Genomic DNA, 18,092 nt, shown 5'->3' on the forward strand with positions numbered 1-18,092 from the left:
TTTTATGGTACAGCAGCATAAGTGGATTAATTGGAGCTGAGGCACCTGGAGCTAAAGGTTTTGCCCAGAGTCATCCAGACAAAATCATTTTAATTGATAAATGCATCCTAAAGTCTGTAGACGATTGTCTTCAGAACCCTGCCAGTGTAATTTTTTTCATAAAATTGTTGTTTCTTTCTTCCCTAATGCTCAGGAGACGAAAGATGAGTCTGCCGAGTTATGGTTGGAGGAAATTCAGGCTAATGTGGACCGAGCAAATCGAGATGCTCAGGAGGGTTTGAAGAGTATGTATTTCCGTTATTGTTGGGGTTACAAACTGTATTTCTAGCCGTCCTACATTTTCCTACCATGTACACTATACACTAGATTATAAGCCCAACTGCACACTGAACAAACCCAGATCTGCTTTTGCGTCATGCACCATCAGATCTCGTTCTCTGCAGTTGGACTACATGAGTATATATGCTGTTTTTTCTACTGTCCCTCCATTTTTTATTTTTTCAAAATGGCTCTACTATCATGACCATTTTTGCAGTTGTATGCTGGAAATTGATTATGCACTGTATGAATGGTCATAGCAGAGCAAATTCATATATGGTCTCAGTGATCCGGATTTTAAGAAGATAGACTAAAGAGACAGCTAGTGTGTGAGTATGTGTTTATTTTTCTTCAAGTCTGCATAGATGAGTCAAGTAAATGTTTATTTAAATAGCAGTCATACAGTACCTACTGATATTTCATTGCTTTTATTTTCAGGGACTATAGTATCCAGTCCAAGTTAATTATTCCATCCAATTAGTATTGGAGGGACAGAACATGATCTTAGTCTGACACTTTACTCACAGCCAATATACAGATTACCATTATCAATTTTCCTTGGACAATGTTTGTGTTGCACATGAACTATATTGCACAAAAAGATTTACCTTCATTTTCATCTTTTAACAACTTTTTGGTTTTTCTCACACCTTGTTGAATCAATTGAATGTTTGTCTTCTCAGTCCATGCTTTAGCTGAGTGTTATCTGTGTTTTAGCAAAATTTTGTGGTTTTTTATGCACCTTGCTACGCAAGTGGTGCTTGCCTCATTATTGTATTTCATTTAATTTTTTGTGCACGACAAAATAAATACTTTTTTTGTCCTTAAAAAAATGTAAGACAATAATTTTTATTTTGGAAAGAGATCGTTTAAATTTTTTAAAAACCAAAATATGTACATGATCATCAGTATTAAAATTCATGTGCATCAGGCATAATTGTGCTAAACCAGCATGCACTAGTACAATATGTTTTTGAGATTTGCTTACATTTGTATTAGAGTAGTCATGACACAGACATAGCCATTCGATCACACAATTTGTTTATGTACCTCTTGAACAAAATAAAATGTGTACCAAGATACGACACAATTCCATCTTTCATGCTATTTTGTGTACCTTGTTATCCAGTTTAGGAGATTAATTTGTCAAAGAAAAAAACCTGCATGTAATAGTAAGTGGAAACGATACAAATTAGTGCCATACTTCTTCTAAGAAAGATACGCAAACACACACATTAGTTAGGCCACACCGGTGGCCTAGTGGTTAGAGCATCTGCCTTGGATGCTGGAGGTTGTGGGTTCGAACCCTAGCCAAGTCATACTAAAGACTTACAAAAATGGTACCTACAGCTGCCTTGCTTGGCCCTCAGCATGAAGAGGTTAGTGTTAGGACTGGTCGGCCTGGTGTCTGGATAATGTGTCTGGGTGGGACATCATGCTACATGTCTATGACATGATGCCCCAGTGATATGCATCACTATAAACTACCACACTGCAGACATCGTAGTGATAGAACTGAATTTATTTTAAAAGCTACGTTAAAAATCCAAATCACACACACACTAGTTACGAATGAATTTTCCATTACCACTAAATTAGATCACCCATTGTAAATGCATGCACAGTTCCTGTAGTTAGGCAGCATTTGGTTTGATATTTGCCCATGCTAGTTATTACTCTTAATTCATAGTTCTGATCCATCTCTCACTGAGAACAAAAGGTGTCACATGTTGCGAAACTTTTGCAAGTAAGCAACAGGCGTTTGCTGACTTTACACAGCACCTTATACATTGACTTGAGTATGTATCATTGCATGAAGCAATGAAAGATTAACATTGTAACCTGTATTCATAAAATTAAGAGTTGAATAAAGATGGGATATAATGTGGACTATATAAAATACATGCATTCATTTTGGTACATGTACAGTAGTCAGTGTATCCCCTAGGTGTGCAAAACTGAGTCAAAAATCACCTTGCTGTCAAAACTGGGGGTCAGACTGAGTTAAAAACAAACTTTGGTATCAAAACTGGGGGTCAGATACAAAATTTGGGGTCTCTGAAGTGCAAATCAGGTCGGTTTGATTTCGGTGTTTAAAGTTTTTTGAGATGTCTAAGTATGCCAATGCCAAAACACCAAAATCCAAGCAACTGAAATATCATATAAAATTCAATGATAGTATGAAATGGGAATTTCAGTGGTTGTTGTCAAGTTCAAAGAGACATAAATATGTATTCTGCACACTATTGCATAAATCCCATCTCATAAAAGCATATTAACCATGACAACAAATATGTCACCAGGGAAATACATTTTTCATGGAATCTGCATCAAATGTGGATAAAGTTTATGCATGCTGAAACACTGTTTGCCAACAGACAAAATTTACTCACATTGTAACAATTTTATTGCTCATAAGAAATCAAAATTTTAATTGTATAATAGTAATGCATAATTAATAATTTACAATATAAACTCACTGTTATGAGTGACCATCTGCAGAACTCCGCCAGCAACCGCAATATTTATGCAAATTATGCATTTGATGCTACTATAATTTCAGCCTGTTTTAAAGTAGATCAGTGGCTAGTGTGCTGGACTTGGGACTGAAAGGGTGTGGGTTCAAGTACTATCATTGGACCAGTCAGTCAGCTATTGTGGTGTTTCCTGGGCAAGAAACTTTAATCCTGTTGCCTTAGCGCTCATTAACCTACTTGTGTTGTTGTGTTCTAAAGCACCAGACCAAACCAAAAACACCTGTTTTTACATGCAGTTTGACACCTTTCTTCACATAGTCTTGTGCCATACTTCACATAATGTGATATCAATCTTTGTAGTGAGATTGCTATTTTTTCATACAATTTGATGGTCTTAATACACACAAAGTGACACTTTACATGCAGTATGACACCTGTCTTCACAGTCTTGTGCCATACTTCACATAATGTGATATCAATCTTTGCAGTGAGATTACTATCTTTTCATACAGTTTGATGGTCTTTACACACACAAAGTTACACTGTTTGGTAATGAATACTCTAAAGATGACATGATGTTGTGTTTTATATTTGTGACATGTCTAATGAATACTTGAAAGATCTTTAGACAGACATGGGGTAGAATCAGTAAAAACAAGATTGGCTAAGAAATGTTATACATGATCATGTTCCTTACATAAAGAAATCTATTAATACTGGTTCTGTGTTATATATGTATATCATTTGTAGTGTCAGTTGGAGTCACCTTACTTAACGAGGCAGTTCTTAACGAGGATTGCGAGCAGCTGGCACAGAATTTGCCCAGCTCTGAAGTGGGTTTAACAGGAGTTCTTCAGGATTGCGTTCCTACTTACATGGAAAAACTGAAAGAACAGAAAGACCAGAAAAAAGCCTCAGGTATGTATGTAAAGTTATTGTCACCAAGTCTCTAGTACTATTTAAAGATTACAGTGGCTTATTGGTTAGAATACAAAATTACAGGGGGCCCCGAGTGGTCTAAAGCGCTCTCCATTACGGATCACTGCCATCTCACCTCTGTCTGCGCAGGTTCGAGTCTCAGATTCAGCCAGTGTAGGTATGTGAGAAAGCTTGCCAGTAGCTTCTCTTGGGTCGGTGGTTCTTTCCAAGGTTTTCCTGGGTTCTTCCTCCACTATTAATACTGGCTGCCATGTATAGCCTATCGTGTGCTGAAAAATGGCATTAAACCCCACAACAACAACAACAAAATAACAACCAGAAAGTGTTCCGGTTCAGATCCTACAATTGGTTCAGCACAGGTTGGCTTCAATGATGTGTTCACTGGGTAAAGCATTTTTCTCCATTTACCTCCTGTATCTGAAGCGAATGCTTTAACCACTAAACCACTGGAGCCATTGTGTTTCTTGATAAACTTAACAGAATGCAGCAAAATGTTTCAGAGCCTAATCAGAAACTTGTCAAGAGACTTTTTGTTAAATATTTTTTCTGGAGACCACTTTGGTGGCATACGTGGTTAGAGTGTCTGCCGGATGTGGAGGTCACTGGTTCAGACCCCTGCCAAGTCTTAACAAAGACTCATAAAAATGGTACTAACAACTGCTTCACTTGGTGTTCAGCATTAAGATGGTCTGGTTTTAGAATAATGCGATTGGGTGGGACATGGTGCTACAGTCTGTGGCATGATGCCCCAGTGCTAGATATCACTATAAACTGCCACACTGTCAGTGATGTCCTTGAGAATGACCTATTGAACTAAAGTCAAGAATATATTGGATTATGAGTGAGGTCAGACTCAAGAGTTCGTGTTGTGATGAACTATTGGCAGCAAAATAAAGCAATTGGATTCATGATCACTCTAAATGACTTCTAAGAAATGAAGATATAGCTAAGAACTGCAAATTTGCATCAGCCAGTTCATGTTAAATTCATTTCATATTTTAAAAGGGGTGGGGGGCAGCAGTTATTTAGAGGATTGTCTGTGCTAGAAGTGACCACATGCATACTTAATGAGTTCTTTAAAACTGAGTAAGGAATAACCCCATTGATTTTTGGGCCAAGGTTGCTGCAACTGAAAGAAAACTGACTTTCACACATGTGTCCTGAGTGGTCTAAAGCGCTCTCCGTCACAGATCACTGCCATCTCACTTCTGTCTGCATGCGGTCGAGTCTTGGGAATGGCCATTGTTGATATGTGAGAAAGCTTGCTGGTAGCTTCTCGTGGGTCGGTGGTTCTTTCAGGGGTTTTTCCAGGTTCTTCCTCCACCATTAATACTGGCTGCCATGTATAGCCTATCTTGTGCTGAAAAAATGATGTTCAACCCTATAACAACAACAACTACTTTCACACAAGAGCATTAGTTGTACATATATAACAAACTTTGTTCTGGCTTGCACTTGAGCTAAGGAAGAAACATGTAGATTTGGGGATCAAAAGTCAAGGTCACAGACTGAAAGTGGATAATTGAAAGTGGAAAATTGGTTTGCGCACAATAACATTTGTTCTAAATTACATACCCAGACTAAACCTTGTCAATGACTTGTACTTCAGGAAGTTTACTAATGTTTGGGTCCAAAGGTCAATGACCATTGAGACTGAAAACAGCAAAAAATGTATTCTTCTAAAAAGTTTCAGTTATCAGTCATTACTTTCACCAGTCGTTTTTTTGTGTGGGTTTAACTCCATTTTCAGTACATGATAGATTAGACATGGTGGCCAGTGTAATTGGTGGAGGAATAACCTGGGAAGAAACGCCAACCCATGGGAAGCTACTGACAATCTTTCTCACATAACCACATAGGTCAAGCCTGAGATGTGATCGGTAAAGTTGAACACTTGGCCAGTCAGGGCACCACTTACACCAAAGTATTTATATAACTTTCATGTTGGATAAGAAAGAAGTTTATTGATTTTGGTGGTCGGTGGTCATGGTCATTGAGGGATGTTCCAGTAAAAATGGGGACCCAGGAAGGCATTTTTAATTAGGAGTAGTCGACCATTGATGCAATTTAGAATTTTGTATCATTGTTATATGAACTCTTTCAGGGATCAGAGTACTGTGACCTATATTTTTAAGAACCTTCCCTGAGCACCATATATGTTTAAATGGAACAGTCATGACTGAAATTTTAAAAAATGTTTTTTTTTTTTGCATAATAACTTGCCTGTATATGGAGTATGCTTTTTCATTACATTTAAAAAAAATAAAGCAATAAAAGATGTGTTTGTCATGTACATTATGATCTCATTAATTCCTCATCATGAAAATTTGAGAATATTCTAGAAACGAAAGACTGCTGCATAAGAAATAGTGTAAGAGCTAATTTTCCATCATAAACCCTACCTATACTTTCCTAATTTTCTATTTATAGCCAGTTTATGACCCAATTCCAAGGAGACAGATGAGTTTCTTAAATTTGAAACTTTGCCTTACAGATTTGTTATATTAATAATCAAGCTAGTTGGCAGACCAGTCTGGACTTTTAAAAGAAAATGGTGCCAGATATTAAGTACAACAGGCTTTTAGGGTCGACTTATGGATGACAATTTATACAACAGATGGGTCTTTTTAAAACTTAAAACATATCCAATCAGAAAAAGTACAAATCAACACCACTTTACAAACATGTAAAGAAGGATATAAGAGTGCAATAAAGCACATGGATTGAGCACTTCATCAGCTCATTGCAGAGTTTGTGTACTTTACGATTATTCAGCAAAAGTAAGACATGTTACATTGACTGTTGAATATAAATAATTTTTCAGTATGTTTTGTGTCTGTATTCTGGTTCTAATCCATATGAATTTTGCCCATTTTTGCCAATTATTTTGACTGCAGATCCCAGTTAGTAAAAAAAATTAAATGTACATTTTTCATACAGTGTACTGTAATTATGGCATGTAATGTATTAGCTAAGATGTCGTAGCCTCAACGAAGTAGGGGTACTAATATTGATACTAGTAATATATAGTTTGCAATTTATATGCTCAGATAAACGTTTTTTTTGCCACTTATGTTAGCAAAAATTGTGCTTATACTTTTCTTGGGGTTGGCATGGTGACTTGAAGAAAAATTGGTTTTGCAGAATAATATTTGTTACAGGGTAAGTTCTTTGACCAAACTTTAAGGCTGGTTAACATTTGTAGTAATAAAGAAACCTACTTATTCTTGGGTCTTAAGGTCAGCAGTCACATAAATTGTGAATCTAATAAGAGAATAATGGTTTATGCACATCATATTTTAGTTACATTCTGCATATCTTGACCAAAATATGAAGTCAGTGAGATCCGCTATTCAGTAATCTGGAGTCAATAATTTACTACTAAAGCCAACAAAGGTCTGTTAAACCTGAGGTAAGTGAACAGTTTTGTTCGTGATACTCTTGTTCATATTATCTTGCTGTTCATAATTGATTATTTACTGTTTATAGTTGATTATCTTTTTGCTATTCATTTTCGCTGTGCATCCTTAATTTCAGTGCTAGTATCAAGCTAATTGCAGTAATTAAATGTACTCCGTATTTCTTCCTTTTTCCAATCTCCCAGGTGATGTAGGTAGTGGCTGGATGATGAACAGAATTAAAGATGGCGCAAAGTTCTTCTACAATACAAAGACGGGGCAATACGCTTGGGTGCGAGGAGATGATGTAGTGAAAGACGACTCACTTCTGACAAAGGAAGAAATTCAGGTTTACTTTAAATCCATTAGAAATGTATTTGTTACAAAAATAATATTAACAAAGATTAGACACAAGCATAACTTTTATTTGAAATTATATATTGCAAAGTAACAGCTTTACTTGATAGCAGTACATGCCCCTTATAAACAAAATATTGAGAGAAAGAAAAAATGTCAGATTTACAGCCTAATATTTGTCAAATAAAATAATGAGGTTACCAATGTTAGCACTAAGAGTCTGTATAAAAGTTTACATTTACGTTTTTGCCAGTCATACACAGTTGGCAGCATGATTAAAATCAAGACCTCTGCTGTAAGAGGTCTAAGAGACATCAACACAAGATCATGTTCTGTTGACCTTTCAGTTTATAAATTACAGCTTTCAAATTTATGTAAGAGAAAAACATCAATCAGAATATAATTGTTTCTTAGGATAACTCTTCCAGCGTGAAAATCAATGCTTTATCTCTATCTGGACCAAGAATTCCATAGGTAACCAAAACACAAGTTGATCTCAATTTTAAATTGATTGATTGATATGATTTGAGTACATTGTAGTGCAATTCACAGTTGAGACACGTCATTTTGTAAAACAGTTGTTAAAAATGTAAAGAAATAGAATACATGTACTTTGAAAAGCAGTGTTACATCCATGCTGCGTGATTGCTATCCACCCCCCATCGTTTTTGCATCTCCTGTGAGAATTCAAGTTTAAAGATGGAGGAGTTACACAAAAGAAATAAAATTCACACATGTTTTGTATATTGGTGTACAATATTTGTAAATTCATAGTTTTATGCATTTCATCAATATGTATCACAATCTTCTTTCCTTAAACCAGAACCGTTTAGCACAGTTTGTGTTTAGACCTGGGATTCATCAGAAATTAATTGATGCATATGTAATTGTGCCAAGATGGGTATTGAAATAGCTACCACATGGCAAGGACCTACCAATAGCTGATATACTGAGCACATATCTAGTGTTACAGCTGATAAATGAAACAGATAATAAAATTTCTGGCAGAGGATATGAATGTCACGCCAATAATGTTAGCACCTGGTGCAAATGAATGAAGACTATTTGCTTAGAATCCCGATTAAATGGTAAGTTAGGACAGAAATTAGCAGTTTGATGACTAAGCTTGACTGGCAGCCCCCACCCACCCACCCACACACACACACACACACTTCCTCACAGTGGACTGGGGGAATTTCTCCATTCTTGTAAATTGTTAAATGTAAAAGACTTGAAATGTTTTCTTTTTCCTGCTTAAGTAGATTTGCAAAAGGATAAGTATGGCTTTTAAAAGGGTGAGATTTTTTATGTAAAGTTTTGTGACAGTTCTTTGATTTGCAGTTCAGACAGTAGTCTTTGGAACTCTTCCGTTCTGGTCAGGATACTTCATCTAGGGGTCAGGATACTTTATCTAGGGGTCAAAATTGCTCCTAAATAGCAGAAGAGTTTGTGTCTAGAGATTGTACAACAGAATATAATGTAGAAAATGATGATTGATGTCATTATACTCAAATGTGTTGCACTTTCTATAGAATCACTTTTACAAACTTAATTTTATTCAGACTTGCCAGACTCTAGGCTATAATTTCTCAATGTATCAGAAGGTCTGAATTAATGCAAGTACCACTATCGAAAATTGTGACAATAAACCTTTCTTTCATCACAAACAACGTGCCAGTTAAATGGGCAGTTTTCTGTAGTATAGTAAGTCTGTGATTGCCCGATTGTATAAAAGCAACCAGTCAAAAACACCAGTACTTGTACAATGGAAAACTGCAGCATCTGGTTCAAGTGATGCATACATTCATGTCTGTTTTTGAAGATTTGAATCTTATAAATTTGCATAGATGGCATGGGCATGAGACTGACTCCTGTTTGTATTATGCTTCATAATCTAGAGAACGGGAAATATAATGCCTCTGGCTGATCCTGTAATACCTATAACCAGCTGATCCTGTAATGATTATAACCAGCTGTTCTTGTAATGATTATAGCCAGCTGTTCCTGTAATGATTATAGCCAGCTGTTCCTGTAATGATTATAACCAGCTGTTCCTCTAATGATTATAACCAGCTGTTCCTGTAATGCCCAAAACCAGCTAATCTTGTAACACGCAAAACCAGCTAATCTTGTAATGCCTATAACTAGCTAATCTTGTAACGCCTGTAACCTACTGATCCTGTAATGCCTATAACTAGCTGATCCTGTAATGCTTATAACCAACTGATCCTGTTATGCCTATAACCAATATTCTGTAATGCCTAAAAGCAACTGATCCTGTAATGCCTGTAACCAGCTGATCCTGTAATGCCTATAACCAACTGATCCTGTAATGCCTATAACCGATATTCTGTAATGCCTAAAAGCAACTGATCCTGTAACGCCTGTAACCAGCTGATCCTGTAATGTCTATGACCAGCTGATCCTGTAATGCCTGTTACCAGCTGAATACTGTAATACCTATAACCTACTGATCCTGTAATATGCCTTTAACCAGCTGATCATGTAATGCCCAAAACCTGCTGCTTCTGTAATGCCTAAAACCAGCTGAATCCTGTTATACCTATAAGCAACTGATCTTGTAATGCCTATAACCAACTGATCCTGTAATATGCCTATAACCAGCTGATCATATAATGTCCAAAACCAGCTGATCCTGTAATGCCTGTAACCAACTGATCCTGTAATGCCTATAACTAGCTGATCCTGTAATGCCTATAACCAACTGATCGTGTAATATGCCTATAACCAGCTGATCATGTAATGCCCAAAACCAGCTGATCCTGTAATGCCTGTAACCAACTGATCCTGTAATGCCTATAACCAACTGATCCTGTAATGCCTATAACCGATTCTGTAATGCCTAAAAGCAGCTGATCCTGTAATGTCTATAACCAACTGATCCTGTAATATGCCTATAAGAAACTGTCACTATAAGGCCTATTACAAGCTGAACCTGCCAGAAATTTGATTTTTTGCTCCTGCACACATGGATGGTACTTAATCATAAAGTTGTGGAAATTCTAAGAAATGCTACTGTTTTTTAGTTTTTTTTAATTTCCTTATCATTAAAATTGGTTACTTTTTAAAATAAATCATTATAACTTGTAATGGTATCATTTCAGATAAAATCGTGTTGATTCTGCAAGAGAGCACATGGACTGAACTCTGACCTCTCTCACCTGCATTACATGCAGGGACATAGTTGTCACTTTTTAGCCAGGGCGGCGGTGGCATGAACAAATATTAAAGTTTTATGTTCAAGGTTTTGCAGGTTTGATGGTGGGGGGGGGGGGATAAATCAGTGCCTGAATGGGGATATGTTCATTGGAATATTGAGGAGTTGGGGGGTAACTGCACAAACCATACTAGACTTAAAAGTACCAGTTGAAATCTATATTTTTTCAGAAAATTGTATCTGAAGTGACAGCTTCGCACAATAGAGAAGTCCTGTTCAAAGCGAATGAGGCCTCTGTTATTAAAGGACAAGCATTAGTTCGTGGTTTTCTGGCCAAGAAGAAGTATTGCAGGAGAAAAGAGTACATTATGTCACAGGAACCTGCAGTGGTCAAAATACAGGTTAGTCTTTAACAAACCATTTTACGTTGCAGAGCATTTTGTAAACTTTATGCTGGAGGGTTTAATTTGAATTTTTTAATAATTATTAACCGAGATGCATTCTGATATTGGTAGAATTCATTAACAAGCACCTGAATATGAAGATATAGTATTTGGATGACACAGAACAGAATGAAACATGACACACACATATGGGATAGAATACCCGATTGCAAAAAGAAAGCTGTTAATGAACAATTTCCATAATTTTTAAATCATTATTGTTAGGGAATACTGTATCTTCCTGACAATATCTTTGTTTAAAGTTACAAAAAGAATAAGCCCGTTTTATGTTAGAGTGTGTGTGTGTATCGTTTTAGGCCTCATGGAAGGCTGCAAGACAGAGGAAGAGATACAAGCAGAGACTTCAGTATTTTGCAGATAACAGTGATACTGTCATCAAGGTAAGGCTATATCATCAGCCATTACGTATAGAGTTGGTAAACGCAATGACTCCTATGATTTGGGTAACAATTTATAGTGACTGAGTTAAATGAGTAAGATATACATGAGTAAGTGATTGATTGCCAGCCACTTAGCTCATGCTACTTTGATATGCAAACTATTCTTTTGATACAGGATAATTTGCAGCTGCTTTTTTCCTATCTGTTTGCTGTTATGTATATTTGATTTAATTTATATCTGATTTAATTGTTTGTAAGTTTTTTTTAAAAACTATTCCAGAAAATAGTTTGAATTTGTCTGTTCATTTTAGTAAACACATAAGGCTGACCTGGTTCCCAACCTTAATTCAAATTGAGTAACAGTCATGTGAACAAGTTCTTTTTTTATTTTTTATTGTGGGAATAATAAGAGGGAGATCGAGGCTGTATTAAATATGTGACCCTAGGCTTGTAAACAGTTTTAGTGAAGTAAAAAAAAAAATTTCTCAGAGTAAAATGATTGGTTTGTATCAAGGTCATACTGGGGCTACATGATTTTTTATATGTAAAAATGATCACGTGATCCTCTATTTTGCAATTAGGCTTTTCCAAAATTGCACATTACTTAGTTTAAATAGTGATGTTTTAGAGAGATCTCACAGTCTGGGCTAAAAAAAACACTTTATGTCAAGTCGTTTCCTTCTGTTGTAGCCAGTTTTTGAGTTATATGTTAATTTTTCTTCAGATTGTTTGGATTCTAAAAGATTAATTCATTTCTCAGGAAATATTTTTGTGGTTTTACAGAATTCTTGAACAAAGACATTTCTTTAAAAATTTATTTGGATGTCCAAAACCGGAGGATTATTTCTTGTGTTTCTACAAGGAACTGTAGACAACAACATTGAAGAGCTTACGTCATCACCTTCCATCTTGGATTCTTCATCGGGACTCGAACTTGAATTCATTAGAACATTTTATTATTAGGACTTAAAATTTTATTCGTGGATTAATCTTGGATTATTTTTGGATTTGATTCTTGAAACCTAAGTTCTTATTTTTTCATTTTAACAGTATTTTTCCTGGGAAATAATTTTTGTTAAAATTTGTTCAAAGCTTCTTGTTTTGACTCTTTCTTGTATGACTGATTATTCGAGCCTAAACAGGTATCATAAGATTGCATAAATGTGATTCTACCAGTGGTTGGCCAAAAATATTGTTTAAAAGCCATGTACCACACAATTTATATGATATCTGCTGTTTTGTAAAACTGACAAGAATTTTTAAAAAATATATTTTGATTATAAAACTACTGAAAATCCCAAACACTATTTTTACATATTCTGTGAACACAGAGGAACCAGCCAGAACTGGTTTAGAAGCCAATCTGCTGATAAAACCTTGTAAATCCTGGTTCTGTCACATGTATGTGTATGTAAGTTTGTCAACAATACATGTAATCAAACCTTGTAAATCCTGGTTTTGTCACATGTATGTGTAAGTTTGTCAAACTAGGACATTGAAGCATGACAGAATAAGTGAGATTTTTTTCAGTTTTTATCTTAGCAACAAAATAATAGGGTTTTGACAGTAGTTAGGAAAGAATAGATGGATTAATTTGTTGGTTTGTGTATTTTGTCAGCAGTGTTGGTGTTGTGTGTTTATTTGAACTCTCAGGAAACATACATATTGGTGCTTGCCTTTTAAAAACCTGGTGCTACACAGTATTTCTTCACTGGTAATTGGGTGAACTTGTTATTAGAGAATGCTTTGTAACCTAAAACTTTCCCAGATTTTATAAATACGTGGAATGAGCATATCATCAGGCATTGGCTTCTGGTCAGTTCATAATGCTGTAATAGATCCCATGGTGCCCTTTCGTTAAGGGCACATCATCAATCATTGGCTTGTGGTCGAAGCATAATGATGTATTTAGATCCCTTCATGAACTTTCAGTGAGGGCACAGTACTCATCTCTTATTCAGGGAGCTGCAGTAACATAACTGGTTACGTGTCAGACATGTAATACAAGGGTGATAAGTGTAATACCCCCGCAGCTGGTTACGTGTCAGACATGTAATACAAGGGTGATAAGTGTAACACCCCCTCAGCTGGTTAATTGTCAGATGTGTAGTACAAGGGTGATAAGTGTAACACCCCCTCAGCTGGTTAATTGTCAGATGTGTAGTACAAGGGTAATTGGTGTAAGACCTACTAGACTGGTAAAATGACATGTAGTACAAGGGTGCTAGGTGTAATACACACTCAGCTGGTAAAATGTCAGACATGTAGTACTAGGTCATAGGTGTAATACCCACTCAGCTGGTAAAATATCAAGCATGTAGTACTAGGTCAGTGGTGTAATACCCACTCAGCTGGTAAAATATCAGATGAGTAGTAAGAGAGTAATGGGTGTAATGGCTGATAAATAAGCCCCTCTCCCATGATGATATTGATTTTCAGCTTAGGGGTTGATGTCACCTATTCATTCAAAGCTGCAAAAATCAACAGCTAATTTTGGCTGCACACATCAGTGTACATTTTATACATTTACCAGTATTTCTCGGGGTGAGGAGCTACAGTCACCCGAAGGGTTCTTTCATTGGGAAGTACATTACATTTCTGGAGCAAATCCAATTTTTCATGACTTGTAAATCCACGTGAAATAGCACAACCATCTGTCCTGTAGCCATTTTGAATTTCACGCTAGATATGGCTGTTATCATTTACTGGTATGTGTCTAAACTGTACACAGGTTTGTTCCGGAAAGATTTGCATACTGCAAAATTGCACATTTTAAAGAAACAGGTGATATCAGATCTATATATCGTCCATCAGTATTAACACAGGTTTGGGTGGTTGATTTATCGGACTAATGGGTGTAATACGCACTCAGCTGGTAAAAATGACAAACATGTAATACAAGGGTAGTGGGTGTAATACCCACCCACACCAGCTAAGGCCAGTTACGACTGTGTCCTTGGGAAAAGCACTTAGTTCCTATTTTCTTGGCATGATTACAGCAGAAAATGTAATAAAATTGCTATTAAAACCAACCAGCCAATCATCAATTGTTCTTTCATAGAGTATATAGCCCTTTGCTAGTTTTTCTGTTGCAGTATATGTATAGGTAGAAGAAAGATGGAATATTCAGTATATGTATATATTACCCAGGACAGATTAAAATCAACAGCTAAAGTCCCAACTTTTTTCTGGTCTATTCAAACTGGTTGTAAATATGATGGTTAATTTCAACAATTTAGAATATAGTTGGATCTGGTTATAGTGATCACTCATGGGACTAGCAGAAGGTGATCTTAACAGACAATTGGCTTTTACATATATATATATATATATATATATATATATATATATAGAGGGTCAACTAAATGCACTGTTTGAAAGATTAAGGATAGCAAGGATTATCAGGAGAAAACTTGTGGCAGTACCTTAATTAGAATTGTCAGCATAGAAACGAGATCTCTTTCTATTTTGCTTCACCTAAATTGATAAGATAAACTCGGAACTATCATCATTGATGACACTTAAGGTGCTTGGATTTATTTTAAACCGTTATGTACATAAATCATGTATTTGGGATCATTTGAGGTGAGAAATTCACACAAGCCGAAATCACGCAAGTCAGTGGATGCCTGTATTTGGGTCATTTAGGGTGAGAAATTCGTACAAGCCAAAATCATGCAAGTCAGTGGATGCCTGTATTTGGGTATATTTATGGTGAGAAATTCACACAAGCCAAAATCATGCAAGTCTGGATGCCTGTATTTGGGATCATTTACGGGGGCTATATCTACATAATCTCACTACATTGAACAGGTGCTTGTTATATACTGGGAATAGTCCTGGCTATGAGAGTGGGACTGAATAAATTGTAAGTGGCTGACCTTTTTTTGGAAGTGACCATGATTGCAAGTTCAGAAGTATTGTTAGTGGGTCATTTGCGCACTGTTTAAAAAACAAAAGGTGCTCATTCATAATCATACTGTCTGGGCACTAAATGGACTCTGTAATGCTTTAATTTTGGAAATGTGTGCTTTGATTTTTGTTGTTTGTTTTGCAGTGAGCGATTATCTGGATATGTTACAATACATAAATAGAGTGAAATTACAAACAACAAATATCCTGATCTGCCGTAGCAGAATGCGAGAGCAGATCAGGGTCTGCTTTTTATCTTGTTTACTCCAAACAAACTGCACAGACCCAGATCTGTGTTCAGTTTGCAGTTGGACTCATCCTATAAGCGAGTATTGCAGTATGTACTGCCTGTTTTCCTTTGTTGGTAAACTTACTATACATTTTCTTTTGTTACAGATTCAAGCAGTTGTTCGAATGTGGCTGATGCGTCACAAATTCATGAAGAGGTTGAAATATTTCAAAGATAATGTGAGTTGTATTGTAGATGTATCTATTGATCAGACTTTTTAGTTGTATCTGCATTTTATATTTTTTGTTGTTATCTTTTATTATATATATCCATTACAAACACTGAATATCTTTACCTTTTATCTTGTAATATTTCTTGCTGAGGTTTATTTTGGAGCATTGCATCTTCCTTAAGATTGTTTGCAATTTTTTACATTTACATTTTTTGGAACTTATTTTTAAATTGGCCCAATTGGCCATTATTGTTGTGATATGCTGTTAAATCCAAAAAGGTACATTGCGTACATTGGCCTTTTTAATGTTTGGTCATAAATTTAGTTACCTCTTTTGATATTATGTAGGATTTTTTAACCTGCCTGGGATACACATACTAAAAGTGCAGCTGCTTTATATTATTGTAACACTTGTTTTCACGTGTAATCAAAGTTTGTGTAAAGGTCCGAGAGAAATTCAATAGAAACCATTTGACTGAATACTGCTGGGATAATCAAGCATTGCATCATGAATTGACAGCTCTTAGATGCTTCTTTGTTGGGCAGGATAAGGATTATATAGTTCAAAATGGAATAATTCCCCACTTCTTAAAAACTTTAATATTGACAAAGCTTCTGGCAAGATTAAATAAGTGAATCGGGGTCAACATTTCCTAGCATTCTATCATACTACCTCTCTCCCTCCCTTCCTCCTAGTCGTCTAACTGTGAACATATCATTTGTTTTTTGTTTTTTTCTTTAGGAGGATGCAGTGGTGAAAATTCAAGCTTTTGTCAGGTCCAACAAAGCCAAACATGACTACAGGGCCCTTAGTAAGTAGGCTACAGACATAAATGCAATTCTTGTTGCTACTACTAATACTACTTGCATATTCAACACAATAGTGACACCATGTGCTTAAAAATTATGAGAAAACATTTCACTAATGCTTGCAATGAAATCACAGCATCAGTATTTTACTAACAGAACAATAAAAGAAAAAAATCTTGTTTTGACATTGACATTTGTTTCACAAAAGATGTCCCGAGCTTTTGAAAAAAGAAATCTTGTTTTGTCGTGAATCAACAACAGAAAGCAGTGATTTAAGATGCATTGTTTTCACATACACATGATGGTTGTTGAGACCTCTTCACATACACATGATGGTTGTTGAAACCTCTTGAAAAATGTTGTTAATAATCTTTCAGAGGTTGTTTTTATATATATATATAAAAACATGGTAATTTATAATAAAGAAAGAAAGTGAACAACTTCATTAGTAAATTCTCTTTATTGACAGTCACTCCCAATGCAGTTCTAAAATGAGTCCAATTGCACCACCTTACCTACAGTTTTGTTCCATATGTCCAGTAGTGATGGCGTCCCCTTCTTAATATTTTTGAGGTCCCTCTGACTTGCACCCATGCTTATGGTGTTGTAATTTTTTTGTTTGTCTCCTTCGTGGGCAAGTTGTCAGAGTTTAAATTAAAATAATGCTGATCTGATTGCCAAAGTAGTTGTTGAAGCCGCTACTTTGAAAAGCTGTTCTGTCTGTCTGGATGGCCTTACCAGCTGTTGAAGCAGCTACTTTGAAAAACCATTCTAGATGGATGGATGGCCTTACCAGCTGTTGAAGCAGCTACTTTGAAAAACCATTCTGGATGGATGGATGGCTTTACCAGCTGTTGAAGCAGTTACTTTGAAAAACCATTCTGGATGGATGGATGGCCTTACCAGCTGTTGAAGCAGCTACTTAGAAAATCCATTCTCTCTGGATGGATAGTCTAACCAACACTGGGTTTTCACAAGAACTCTTGGGATTATATGTAGTTATTCCTCAACGTAAACATTGTAAATCTAACAAACAACATGAACAATTTTGAATAAATTAATGCCAAAACCAAAACAACTTGGTCAAGTCAATGGTCACTAGTATTGTTTGGGGTTTTCTTACTTCTTTTAACTCGTAAGTGCAGTGACTTGATGGGTTGGTTTTCAACATTAAACTGAGCACCCTATTGGCTATAACATGCAGAGGATCAGTTTTTTTTCCCCAAGGACATTTGGAGGCTGCAGCCTTGAATCAACAACTCTTTGAGTCCAGTGCTCTCATAACTAGCAATTGTAGCTTCCACATAAATAGTTTGACCGGATTTTGTTTTTAGTTGCATTTTAAAGTCAAAACGTCTTGCCTTGGTTTTTAATTACATATCTGCGTTTTGGCAGAAT

General features: G+C 36.0%; 1 protein-coding gene across 1 annotated transcript in view; it reads left to right on the plus strand.

The window, feature by feature from the left end:
* Positions 1 to 18,092, plus strand: part of LOC149801336 (ras GTPase-activating-like protein IQGAP1) — a 275,437-nt gene that overhangs the window by 198,102 nt on the left and 59,243 nt on the right. Inside the window, exons 18-24 of the mRNA XM_089955390.1 lie at positions 194 to 284; positions 3,546 to 3,713; positions 7,339 to 7,481; positions 10,898 to 11,068; positions 11,428 to 11,511; positions 15,820 to 15,891; positions 16,627 to 16,696. Coding sequence (XP_089811516.1) covers positions 194 to 284; positions 3,546 to 3,713; positions 7,339 to 7,481; positions 10,898 to 11,068; positions 11,428 to 11,511; positions 15,820 to 15,891; positions 16,627 to 16,696 — 799 coding nt within the window. The remainder of the gene's footprint in view (positions 1 to 193; positions 285 to 3,545; positions 3,714 to 7,338; positions 7,482 to 10,897; positions 11,069 to 11,427; positions 11,512 to 15,819; positions 15,892 to 16,626; positions 16,697 to 18,092) is intronic.

This window comes from Sinohyriopsis cumingii, chromosome 4 (genome assembly GCF_028554795.1).
Source record: "Sinohyriopsis cumingii isolate HCF-2022 chromosome 4, ASM2855479v2, whole genome shotgun sequence".
Classification (NCBI taxonomy): Eukaryota; Metazoa; Mollusca; class Bivalvia; order Unionida; family Unionidae; genus Sinohyriopsis; species Sinohyriopsis cumingii.